Source organism: Trichoplusia ni, chromosome 10 (assembly GCF_003590095.1).
Source record: "Trichoplusia ni isolate ovarian cell line Hi5 chromosome 10, tn1, whole genome shotgun sequence".
NCBI classification, from domain to species: Eukaryota; Metazoa; Arthropoda; class Insecta; order Lepidoptera; family Noctuidae; genus Trichoplusia; species Trichoplusia ni.
In genome coordinates this window covers 430,962-444,349 of record NC_039487.1, presented here as the reverse complement: position 1 = coordinate 444,349, position 13,388 = coordinate 430,962, and the positions used below count along the sequence as shown (strand labels likewise).

The 13,388-nt window shown below is 36.3% G+C and overlaps 1 protein-coding gene across 8 annotated transcripts in view; it reads right to left on the bottom strand.

Annotated features, from left to right (window-relative positions):
- Positions 1-7,178: 7,178 nt before the first annotated feature.
- Positions 7,179-13,388, bottom strand: part of LOC113497855 (zinc finger protein castor homolog 1-like) — a 76,243-nt gene continuing 70,033 nt past the window's right edge. For 2 of the 8 annotated variants that reach the window (XM_026877602.1, XM_026877601.1), the window contains exons 14-26: positions 13,059-13,194; positions 12,752-12,894; positions 11,998-12,655; positions 11,389-11,908; positions 10,912-11,261; positions 10,673-10,792; positions 10,399-10,547; positions 10,185-10,310; positions 9,937-10,056; positions 9,531-9,626; positions 9,171-9,274; positions 8,674-8,817; positions 7,179-8,389 (exon numbers count right to left, since the gene is read on the bottom strand). In XM_026877602.1, coding sequence (XP_026733403.1) covers positions 8,232-8,389; positions 8,674-8,817; positions 9,171-9,274; positions 9,531-9,626; positions 9,937-10,056; positions 10,185-10,310; positions 10,399-10,547; positions 10,673-10,792; positions 10,912-11,261; positions 11,389-11,908; positions 11,998-12,655; positions 12,752-12,894; positions 13,059-13,194 — 2,824 coding nt within the window. In that variant the 3' untranslated portion in view covers positions 7,179-8,231. Of the gene's footprint in view, positions 8,390-8,673; positions 8,824-9,170; positions 9,275-9,530; positions 9,627-9,936; positions 10,057-10,184; positions 10,311-10,398; positions 10,548-10,672; positions 10,793-10,911; positions 11,262-11,388; positions 11,909-11,997; positions 12,656-12,751; positions 12,895-13,058; positions 13,195-13,388 lie in introns of all 8 variants that reach the window. The other 6 variants (XM_026877604.1, XM_026877605.1, XM_026877603.1 and 3 more) reach the window with 6 other exon arrangements.

Sequence of the window (13,388 nt, the reverse complement as noted above, 5' to 3'; positions counted from 1 at the left end):
GTCCAAAATCCCAACATATTGAACAGAATATTTAATTCGAAAAACATATTAGTTGATCGAATTCCCCGTTCGCTGGTGTACCGAAAAACTATCCTTTCAGACCCTTCGACCAGAGATTGCAAAGAATGCCATTTTCCCGTAAATTTCACAGACCACTGGCTTCATACAAAGCCAATTTACCATAACATCCCTTTTATAACCAACATTTATTACATCAACCACCCTGATTGATGGTATAGTAGCGAAATCGTAAAAGTTTATAATTCGAATTTTTCTAACAAAAATCATTTCGGGCTTATCAATCATGGGAATTTGGGATCTATCGGTGGCCGATCGCAAAAGCAATTTAGTATTTGGAGCGTGGGGCTCACGCCTACTGACGTATCTACGTAGTATAGGATTCATTCTGAAGGCACCAGTTGCTCCATGAATGGGTCCATTCAATACTGTGGCCGGAGACACGCATGCGCCGAATCGATCGGTCGCGGCCGCGCGGGCCGAAGCGCCTCGCGTTTGTCCACTGGGTCCCTGTGTCGAAAGACGACACGAAGTTTGTTTTGGTATTTGTTTGTTGTAAAATGTAGAGTCATAAGATTAAGAGCTGAATTCTATAATTGTGAATTTTTGGTCGAAAATTTGCATAATATGATTATAAAATCTTCAGATCGGCAAGCGTCGACGGACCCGGGCAGGTCAATCAAGACCGACATAGGAATCATTTTTGTAAATTTCTGGAAGTATTTTTTGTGTTTACATTCTCTTTTACCTTGTCAGATTTTAATGTTTCATAAGATTTACTCAAGATTCATAAGTGTTATAATTTACTAGCTGTTGCCCGCGACTTCGTCCACGTGGTTAGAAGATATAAGTTATGATTTATACCTGTCCTGTTATTTTCCACATTTTCCATTGTATCTTCACTCCTATTAATCGAAGCGTGATGGTTTATAGCCTTTAACCTTCCTCGATGAATGGTCTATTCAACACAAAAATATTTTTTCAATTTGAACAAGTAGTTCCTGAGATTAGCGCGTTCAAACAAACAATTAAACAAACGCTTCTGCTTTATATATTAAGTATAGATGTGAAAACGCGTAGAACATTTTGTGATAATTACAGATACAGCAAAATTCGGGATTTGGGTACTTCTACACTCGGTAGCGTGTTAAGCCAAGATCTAAGCTAAGCTACAACTACATACGATGGCCGAGCTACGCGTGTAGGTCGGTCTGTGGATGGGTGTCCATGTAATATGTCATAAAGAAAAAGAGTTTCTCCGTGTTTCAGAAGGCACATTAAAGTTTTGGGTGCCGTGTGTTATTTATACGTCTTTGACAGTCTTTCCTTAGGTTCTGGACAGTCTGACAACCAGTCTTATTAAGGTGGTGCGTGTTACCCAGGTAACTGGGTTAAGGAGGTCAGATAGGCAAACTGCATCTGGTTAGACTGAAAGCAGACCCCAAAATAGTTGGGAAATTAGCTAGGCTAACAATGATTTATACGATGCCATAGTTTAAGTGATGCTCTATATCCAGTCTCAGTCATGCTGTTTGTCCTAAGTCTAGGTATTTTAGAGCATGTAACTTGAATATTTTTTAAATCCAACACAATAATTTATATTAGTTCGGGAGTCGTAATTCAGTTTTGCTTTTACTTCTAACTATTCGAACATGCTTTAAAAATAATTCCTGTGTGCACAAAGAATTTTCGCCCAGGTAACTAATTAATCAAAAAAATCAAATGAATTAGTCAGGTTTCCCAAAAATATTTAACATGTATTTTTAATTATATCACATCATTCAAAAGCTTTTTCTGACAGAAAACCTTACTGCCATCACCAGTTCGAAGTATAGACAGGAAGGCTCACAATTTTATCTCAAGTACAAAAACGTTTTAAATTTTCCGACACATTCGTACCAAGTGGCAAAACCCCGCAATCCGGAATATTACGTTTTTGGCAAATAGTGTATGTAGGTAGGTTTGTATAGACGCACATATTCGAGTATGTTTTACATGTATAACGATATAGATTCAGTCTATTTATAGACGCCCCGTTATTTTATAGTTCATGCTTCATTGATAAAATGTTATCCTGTTAACATTATTTGGGCCTGTTCTCAAATATTTCATGTAACTAAAATAAATTAGGAGTGTTTTGCTCAATACCTAGGTCAAAAAGGACAATCTAATGTGATGTTGACATATTAGAAATGTATGGATTATAAGTATAAAAAATCATTTCGTCAATCGGTTCTTTAAAAAAAACTGTTCCTTTAAAAATTATGGGACGCGTTTTTTTTGCCCTAAAAATAATAACGATAAAGTGCTTTGAAGTTCAGAACCGCGGCCGATGACGTAAATGTGTAGCATGAATTGCAGCATGGAGTGACGTCACGCGAAATTTTTCATTCACGGTTTTTGATATTAATTCGTGGGACAAAGTACGTGTCGGATATTATTCATTAATTAGATAAGAAAACATCCACTAACAAATTAGAATAGGTATTGTATTATTCGATTTGATTTGAATGATCATGAAAATCGATTTAATATGGAAATATGTTCAACTGACTGATTTGTAGGCTCCACTTGCGTTGCCCTTTCTTGGAAATCAAGATAATCGAAATTTTATAAAAAGCTGACATTTTTAGATTTATAATTGTAACGTGTTTTTATTCTTCCATACCTTAAGAGTTTTAACAGAATAAAATATTAGGTGCTTAGCCACCGCTGTCTGTCCTTTCGTATTGTTTATAGTCTATATGCCCCTGTTGTCTATTATAGCAAATACGGTATGTAAAATTGAGACAAAGATTAAGCAATGTTTGTAACGTTAAAAAAATTGATGGGTGACCAAATTTTGTTTTGCAAATTTTAACCTTCAGTGCGACAAGTAAGGTAGGTTCTCGCACTTAACGAATTTTTTGAGAATTTTTGTATTCTAATATTAAAATTATAAACATTTTCTTTTTCTCAAAATTACCTAACATGAGCACCTTAGGAATTTGATACTGAAATTAATAATTTACTACAAGGTACTGTCATCCTAAGAGTCTGGGATCAAGGGAATTATTTCTTAGAAAATTACATTCTCTGCTAAAATCTTGCATACTTGTAATTTGCTCTAGTGATGTAAGTATGCAGCATTTAATTAAACTAGCTATTAGCCGTGGTTGCACCCATGTCGATGTTGGCTTATAACGTAAAAAGTATAAGCTACACAAAACATATAATATTTTACAAAAAGAAATGTAAAGGGATTTGGGTGTGAAATAATAACATACAGAGTTATTTTGAAAATTATTATACGTCCACGTAGTATGAAGACTATTAGTGTGAACTTATAACCCAAATCGTATATCATTTTATTGAAATTATTGCAATAAAAATAATATTAAAAAAATATATTGCTAAATAAGAATTGAATAGTAACCTATCCTATCATTCAAGTCGAATCAAAATACAAATCGGTTATGTAGCGTAGTAGCCCATCGCAGATAAACAACGTGACATGGCGTTTATTAAAATGTTTTTTAAGATAATTTTATGACACTGCACACACACAATAGATTAAATACAATTAGTAGAAAAAAACATTAGATTTTTATAAACCTTAAAGCAGCTGTCACTTGCATTCGACGTTAATTAATTTGAAAGATCAGACAGTCTTAGTTAATATTCTAATTAAGCGGAATTATTTCATTCCTCATTGCATACCTACTTAGTTATTTTATGTTCTTATTTAGGTACTTCAATTTATGAAAAATATTATTTTCGATTAGAGCAGTGTTTGAGTTCTACTCTGGATCTTGTCATGATTCGATTCTCAAGATATTAGCTTACACGCAGAAAGGCACAGCTCCAAATAGATACGATTTGAATTTATTATACACGGAGATTTTTTAGTCGTCTTACAAAAGCAGCCCAGTTCATGTATCCGACGTAAAATACCCCTAGGCGCTATTATTATTTTTTTTATCACCAACTAAGATAATAAGTACGAAGAAAATTAAAAAAGAGAAATCTGAAATATACTCTAAAAAATGATAAAATTGCCACCCGCGCCCCACACCATTGTTACAAGGCTCGGACCGCGCTCGCAACAGAGCTGTGTTTCTAAAAAACTACGAATTGCATCATAAAATTGAATAAAAATTGCATTTTTTTTTCAAGTCTCATAAATACCTATTTTTTTATCATGATCGTGTTCTAGTCATTGGATACATGAACTGGGCTGCTTTTGTAAGACGACTAAAAAATCACGGTGTATACGGCAGCAACCCGCGGCTCCGCCTGGTATATCACTGAAAAGCATGATCCAGTTTTTCTTTTAAGTTGACAAAACATACATATAAACATACCCTATGTTACTTTTTATACCCCCAAGAGCATGTGTGCAAAGTTTCATGACGATCGTTAAGTATTTTTCGCGAAAACGTGCTAAAAAATTCCGGCGAATAACACACATGAAAATTCATCTTTAGCAGAATTGCAGTTTGACATGTAGTAATTGTTGCTCTCACTTGACAATCGATTATTATATTCCATTTTCCGCAACCAATTTTATAATCACACGAAGCTAAAACATTGCTTAATTAAGTCATCAATATTCACTTTCAGTGTCCTTTCATTTGAGTCGCCAATCGATTGTACTTATTTGTCGACCGATATTTAGCAAACACCTACACGGACAGGGACACCTAGTGTCCCGGCAAACCTGTACCGCCTTACAGACGATTATAACAGTGCAGACAAAAATAAATTTACAAATACACTAACGAAGAGCAAACACTTAGCTGAATCCGGTTAGACTGGAAGTCGACCTGAACATAGTTGGGAAAAGCCTAGGCCGATGATGATGACTAACGAACAGCAACAAAGAACTGACTAAGAATACTCAAAACGAAAAACAGGTCAACACAACACATTACAGAGTGCTGTTTTGCCTCGAGTAAAATTGAGAGACATTTAATAATATAACATTACCTAGAACATATAATAATGTCGCCCATTAGGAAGGAATATTATACTAGCATTAACTCAAAGCTTTGAGCATGCAGGCTTCAAAGCGCTCCTTCCTTTGCCTAACTTCTGAAACTTCACAAAGCGAGTCACAATGCTTGCAGTCTTGAATCCAATTATGCTGTAGTTATTTAAATATATTGTTCGCTATTATAGTGAAGTTGCTTTCAGTTTTCTGTGTGATATTGTGAACGGTTTATGTCTTTTAGGCAAGAGACGTTTAAGTATACAACCTTTTGACATTTATACTTAAGGTGTTGCGTAGTATTTACGCCCGCTTGGTGTTTGGTTATAGTCGCAAAAACCATCTATTCAACCATCCCTTAACGCAGTTGGGAAGAGAAGAAGCTTTTGTATTAATTTAAGGTGTCAACTAACGCAATTCCAAATTTCATCGTATTCGGTTCAGCAGTTTAAGCGTATTAATAGTCCTAACACTTCCTGATTCCGCTCAACCCAAAGCGGGAGGAGCCATTTGAAACAACAATTTAGAGTTTTTTTTATGTAGCCTACTGTGTCTCACTGCTGGGCAAAGGCCTCCGCCAAAATGATAATATTTAGAGGTTATCTGACTAAAAAAATCTAATGAGGCCATCATCGTCAGGCAGTTTTCTAAAAAAATGTATTTAATGTTAAATTAATAAAAAAAGAAGGTATACCGTCTGTACTATTTACGAATAAGTGACGTCACACAAGATTTTAATGATGGATTAATAAGACTTTTTTTGCCAAGTAGCCAATTGTGTAGGTGTGACTTGTGTATGCTCTCGAGGGTTTTTAGTTTCTATGTTTTGTGTCTAATTTGGTGACAAAAATAAAATAACAGTGTATAAGGATATTCTTGTTTAATTCCTAAAACTCATGAGGTAAACATTACTAAACTATGTCATACCAATTTCAAACAAACTGATCGTTTTCTTCGGACATTACATACAATTGTTAAATTAACCATTAAACAAAAATTTTGTACGACACACATTCAGATTTTTTTTTGCAAAAAAAAGACTTAAAACACTCCATTCCGTAATACTTGAAGACAAATACTGTATTCGTAGGGAAACATTAATTAATTTAATAAACGAATACTAAAAATTAAAGCTACGTATTCTAAATACATAAATACGCGATTAAATTAGGTGTTTTTTTTTTAATGTGAAATAAAACTTAAAGAAGGCGAAATAAAAACAAGGAAACATAAAATTAGATAACAATAACAAAAATAGTGAGTTTAATGCCGATTCGTAAATGAGCCAATCGTTTATAACTATTTTAAGGCTTACTTCAAAAAGTTTAGACCAAGAAGTTTCGATATTTCTTAATTCAAACGTGACTAAACATTATGGCACGGCCTATTCTGATAAAAATAAAAGATGAAAAAAAAAGGTGTAACAAGTATTGATTCTTATTTAAGTTTTTTGGTTCCCGTACAAAAGGGCTAATGTTTACTATTATTTTTAGAATATTTTCTATAAGATTCCTTCCAAGTTTTTTTAAATAAAACATTGGTCTTTATGTACAGGAGCCATTATTAAAATTAAGTGTACAAGTGTCTTTATATTCTATAAGTATATTAAAAAATAAACTGATCATGAATTTCAAATGAATAAATGTTTTTCCAACTCTAATTATTTGTTTCCAATAAAAATAACGCGAAAACTGAAAAGTTTTTTTTGAACTCTGTAAAATGTTAATTTATAATTAAAAATAAAATTATGATAAGAAAATGACGTAATAGGAACAACTGAACAGAGCTTAGACTACAAATACTGATACATGCTAGGTATTGGGTATAAACGGTTTTGGTCACAGAAATGGTCACCAAAAGGACCATTTTCTAAAGCTAAATGGCTCAAATGGATGCCAGGAATCAAAATTAGGAATGCAAAAGGTGTGTTTTAGAAGGACAAAAATATATAATACTGAAAATAAAAAACATTATCAATTAATATTATTACTTAATGAAGATTTATGGCATTTTATGGCTACCTCATGAATCACAAACATTAGCACTCGTTTTTTTCTCTGTACACTAAATGTCCTAATGATTTTTTATACATTAATTTTTTTACCAATATCTTTGTAACAATTACATTTTTATTAACATTATGTTTTAATATATAATCTTATCTTATTTACAAGTTGTATTTTGTTATAGAATTGACCATTTTTTTTATTAAATATGATTTTTATTAAATATATTTTTTTCGATTGTAAAACTAATATGTTTTGCGATAACCTCTGATAGTGAGGTCCTTTTGGCCATTAAATGAGTTGGTATTTATGTAAATGAGTATTTTTCTATCAGAATTTATCACAAAATATGATATTGTCATGACTTTAACCCTCCAGGCACAATGTGGCGTTCTTAACCCAAATTTTATTGCCTTAATATTTTTTTTTATAATTTCACGAAGTTCTACATTTAATAATACTATTCGTAAAAATGTCTTTTTCATGGGGAAGTAATAAATATAAATATTTTATATAAACTAACAACTAAGATTGGTCAGGATTTAGGAAATACACACTTTAAAATATTTTTTATCTGTCTGTCTGTATTTTACCAACAACCTTTGGAGTTTCATTAATCATTTTAATAATCGCTACTCCTTTTTGGAACCAGAAAAGACCACTTTCAAAAAGCTGCCAAAAATTGGTCCTTCTATCCAAGGTTGTTGTTAAAACAAGATAAACATGCATGCAGTTGCATCTACAGGTTATTCACAATATTTGTTCATACATTTGTAGGAAAATACTCTAAACATACGCCTCATGCTAACCATAAATCGCTTCAATAAATTCAACAATAGTTTATAACTAATTTTGTGTTTTGGCACAAAAATATTTGCCACTAGGTTTCATTCCGGTTTTGTGACTAAGGCACAATATTTCGAGGGACACTAAACTAATGAATTGATGGCTTCTGTAGTACAAGAGATGAGGCTACAATCGACTGTTTGTCGAACAGAGCCGTCTGGTCCTTTTGCCCAAAATGCGATAGACCAAGAGCTATGGCAGTTTGCTATCCCCATCCTATAGTAAAGCCAGTATTTCAGATTAGGTTAGATACACCCTTGATGAGACTCTAGGCACTTCCGAATATCATCCAGTCTGATTACAGACAGAAAGTTAAATAATTCACATGTTCACTCGCAACGTCAATATTTTTGACTAAGTCTTTCACTGGTTAAGTCTACATGTCTTTCAGGTCAGTTGGTACCACTAGTCGAGGGTCCAAGGTTCGCTTCCTGGTGTTTGTACTTGTGTGACGTCATCTGGGATAGGCCGAGGACGGCGAAGCCGCATTGCAAGCAGTGGTAGTGGGTTTGTTTCTTGCTGTGGATGCATTGGGGCTCGTAGCCACAACCTGCGAAAGGAATAAAGTTATTAAAAAAAAACCAAACATAATTACTTAACTACAGTAAAAATAATTCTAAAACCACCTATACACGAACACGTAACTAAGTTGTATCCTAGTTGTGACCCAAACATTCTAGTTCACTGCTAAACAACTAGGTGGCGCTAGTGCCTTAGCAAATAGAAAGGTTGCGGTGGTTATACATTACTATGATAGAGAATTATTTGTTACGAAATACGTTACGTTACGAAGCTTAATTTTAAGCTATCTGAAGTAGAGAAAACGGTTTTTACCTTTGCTAGGCGGGAACTTCTCAAAGCCGGCAGCCTGGATGGAGTCCAGCTTCTGGTGCTGACGACGATGGGCGACCACCTTGTTGGTGTCGGTGCAGACGAAGTCGCACTTCAGGCAATGGAAGTGAGAAGCCTTGTTCTGGCCTGTACCTTGTGGTAAAGAAACGTACAAATGAGTAATTTGTTTGACGGTCCGGGAGCTTGGACCAAAAGAATATAATGGTTTGATGTGTCATGGGTTGATTTGAAATGCAAGATAAGTGAAATATTAAAAAGACCAACCAACTTTAGATCTTGTGAATTTATGACTAGGTTATTAACCAAAATATCTTAATCTGCAAAGCTGGTTTTCAATAGTAAATTCAATATGAAACTGACCCTCGTTATGATGCTGATAGTTTGTTAGTCACAAATAATAATAATTGATTCATGATAATTAATGATTTACTTAATAATTAAGGGGGATCCTAAGTCAAATAGTCACGTCATGTACGTACGAATGTGATAATTACCGAAAGTCGAGGCGTGTGGGCACTCGGGCCGCTTGCAGTACACGTTAGCTCTGTACTGCTGGAAGTCCCCACCCATAAGTGTGTCCAGTCTGGAAAAGAAACCAACAGTTAATACAATATAAAATTTTACCAAGCCGTAGTTTTTTTTTGTATGTTTGGGATTCATCTCTAAAGTGGTTCAAGGTTTTAAACGTGCTTATAACCGTTACTATAGCCTATACCCTATAACCTACTGTTGCTACGGCTGTTCTTGCAACAAGAAACATACTAAATATATTTTGTAACACTCCTTATTTCTGTGCATGTCTTAGTATAGGAAGGTACTTATTGTTGAATTATATTTACCTTTCATGTCTAGCTGTGTGTTGAACAAATCTAGTTTTGTCACAGAATGAGTAACCGCAGTCCTTCCTTGTGCAATGGAAGTGTGTTTGATGCTCCCTGTAAAAACAATAAAAAAAAATTATTAGATTAGAAAATAGCTTACAAATAAATCCAAAATATAAAGACCTAAAGCGAGAGAAAAAACAAATGAAGTACTATGACTGAACTGGATAGAAATAGTCTAAAATTTATATCCCCTTTCAGATACATTTAAAGTTCGAGCCAGTATAAATGAAATCATACATTTAAGCAATTCTAAAATCGATACCATTAAAAGTTTAGCATTACCATTAAGATTTCTAAGAGACCTAATTAAAAATGCACCATTTGAAATGACAGACTTAAATGAAGTTTTATTTGAACTGACCTGTATCCACAGTGCTGGTAAGCACAGTCCTCGTTGAACCGGAACCGGAGGTACCCTTCAGGTATGGGCTCGTCCTTCATGACGCGCATATGCGGGCCACGCGTCGTATGCGTTCGCCTGCTGACAATACGTATAGATTGTTAGTCAAAAGGCAAGCTAAATCATCATCACTAGTGACAACTTTTATTAATACACCAGAAGTCGACAATATGGAACGGTTGAGCTACAGTTAAAATATTTCTACTCACGTTTTCGCAATCATTTCAGCCTCTTTATCCAGGCCCGGAGGTAGCCCATGACCTTGCAGCAGACTCTGCTCTAGCAAGAGCTCCGGTGGATACAGCATTGTTGGATACAGAGGGAATGGGGAACCACTGGAAAGAAGAAAACCATTATAAGCTTCTGAAGGCAAATTTACGAAATATAAGGAAAACGCTTTTGAAAATCGATAATAGTACTTACCCCTGTGAAAATAAGGCAACTTGTGCCAGTCCTGGCAAACCAGCCAAGGACGCTGTGTACTGTTGTTGCATCTTCAGCTGCTCTTGCAGACTTCCTTTCCTTCCACCAGCCAAGTATTGCTGAAGAAGAAGACTTTGAACGGCCTGTACCTACAAAACCAAATTTTACTGTTAGAGAAACTTTAACAAAACTCTTTACGATAATTTAGCAAATAAGGCAAATTGAAATAGGTTAATTTACCAAGGTTTCTAAACAAAGATTATTTTATAAGTACCTGATCAGCAGGATTCGGTGGTCGCTGACTATGACTGGGTGACGGCACCTGGCTGGTAGCTGATGATGACGCGGTTGACGGTAGTATCGATATCTCAGGATATTCCCGTTCCAAAGTCTCCTGTGCGCAAAGATACAATCTTAGTTGAATGGTATAATCAGAAAATTAAAAAAAATGTAATGCAAAAGTGAATTTTAAAGGGGTTTAAATAAAGTCTCAATTTATGTAATTTCGCTCACCTTAGTAGCAGCCAATCCCACAGGTCCAGGCTCCATAGTATTACTGTGCTTCTTCACCATGTGACTAAATAGTAACTTCAAGTCCACATACGCCTGACTGCAATGCGGGCAGTGGTAGTGCAGGTTCATTCCCGTCGTGTTCTTGTTCAATGGACAAGTCTGGTCATGGCATGACGGTGGGATTGTAGGTCCAGTGACCTTTGGGGGTTCGAAAGCCTTTTTCTGGTCATACTCCATACGAGGCTTCATGTCCTTTGATGGAGACGCATCGTAGATACTCCTTGGTGATGGAGATGATGTGTTACTACGAAGATGCGAGGACGGATAGAAGGTTCCTGTCGCTTTTACTACTGGAATGAAAAATGTTTTAAGATCAGTTATAAGAAATAGTGGTCCTTTCAACGGGACATTTAACAGAAAACAAAGCTACGAAATATTTGATGGTATCGTGAAAGTATAGCAAAGAAAAACACTCACCGGACACGCTATCTTGTTCTCTTTCAAACTCACTCTTGATAGAGAAGTTTGTTGGTGTGAACGACTCATTAGGCTCCTTCATAGAACCAACGCTATCAACTGATCCCCTTTCCTTCAAAGAATAATCTTTAGCTTCTTCAAACTGCCTCTCTTGTTCCGTTTCACTCTTAATAACTGGAGTTCCCCTTCCATGCTTATGCGTCGCCAATGCTGAATATTGAGTCAAAATTGCTGGGCAATTATTTCCTTGAGCGCAGTGGAAATGTGACCTCAACTGGTTCTTGAAGCAGCTCTTTCCACCACATTGGTCGAAGGAGGAGAAGTGGTCGAAGCCCTCTACAAGTGGGCTGACGCCATGCGCTTCCCTCATGTGAGTCTCCATGATGACGTGAGTTTCTCCAGCGAAGCTGCAGTTGAAGCAGTGGAGATGTAGTCTAGTCATGCGGAGCTGACAGCCAGGGTAGGAGGATGAGCAGGTGTCCATGCTTGTGAACACTTCGAAGTGTTGGAACTTGATGCGCTGTGGAAACAAACGATATTGAGTATTTTTTCTCGAGATAGAATTGTGTTGCTTAAAAATGTATAGGTAGGTACTACAGTTATACTTACAGGGAATTCCTCAATCGTTGGAATGACAGGAGATGGTGCAACAGGCGGTAATTGGTTACTCTTAGGTAATTTGAACGACGTGAATATGGCTTGAGGAGTCTCATTTCCAGTCCAGACTTCAACAACTCTGTTCTTTGGGGGTCTTCCCCTCTTTCTACTGAACATTTCATCCAACGAACTTGACGGGTTGACCTGTTGTGGAACAACTCCAGGACTCGGTCCTAGATTTAATTGAGCTTGCAAGTTAGGAGTCAACTGTGACGTCAAACTTGGTGCCATTTGAGCCAGCTGCGCCAAGTTCGGTGGAAGGTTTGGCAGGTTTGGTACCTGACCAAGTTGCGCTGCCATATTAGGATGCAGCTGAGCCGACAGTTGTGGTGTGAAGTTCGGAGCAAATCTAGACGCTAAGTTTGGAGACATAGGGCTCAATATCGCATGCTGGCGATGATGCTCAAGGCGTCTGAATGGATGCTCTTCGGATGACAGGATGACTGCCCCGCAGTTCTCCCAGGTGCAGTGGTAATGCGTGATGTCTCTGATGTGTTGGCACGCTGAGTTCGTGCATGGGTTGTTGCGCGTGTATGTAACGAAGTAGGCGTCGGTCACCTGGTTCTGTTGCTCGTGCTCCATTACGTGTTTCACCATTGTGGTGTGACAACTGTGAAGAGGAAAAGTAGTTTTAGAATTTAAGAATTTTTGACTACATAATAAGGTTAAAGTTTCTTGGGAAGTTATATAGTGAAGGAAAACTTACCTATGAGCCATTTTGCAGCCATCAGCTAAGCAATGATAGTGCTTATTAAAAGCGCTACATTTACTGCACTTGTCTTCAGCCTCTTTACCTCCATTAAAGGTTTCTATGTACTTTCTAGATACCTCTTCAACTAACGCAGGGTTCTGTAAAAAAGCCCATTTAAATTATTCCGCTCCAAATCATAATATTGCTCTATTAGTGTTAATACAACATAAGTGGCGTAAAATCTTTCAATTACGATCGTGCCACGTCATCTCACGATCATAATATCTTCATTAATTTGAGTAAGTGTAAAATTGGTACTTACGAATGGATGCGGGTAGTCCGAGTCCATCATGGGATTGGACATATCATCATCAATGTGAAGGTTTCCCCCAGGGGAGTACATGCTCAGATCAGCTCCTTGCTGCATTAAGGCACTTTGGATCACCGAAGTAGGTAGCCTGATGGAATAAATATCAATTAGTTTAATGTAATTCTGTGAACGTAGCCAATTGAAACTGACTCAGATTTTGTGACCATGTCATTCATGATTCAGTGTGTGTTCGGAATATATATGTGCGATACTTGCAGAGTAATTTGAATTATGTGTTTATTAGCTATACTGCCTTGTTTGGCTCATGGTCGCGATACCGAC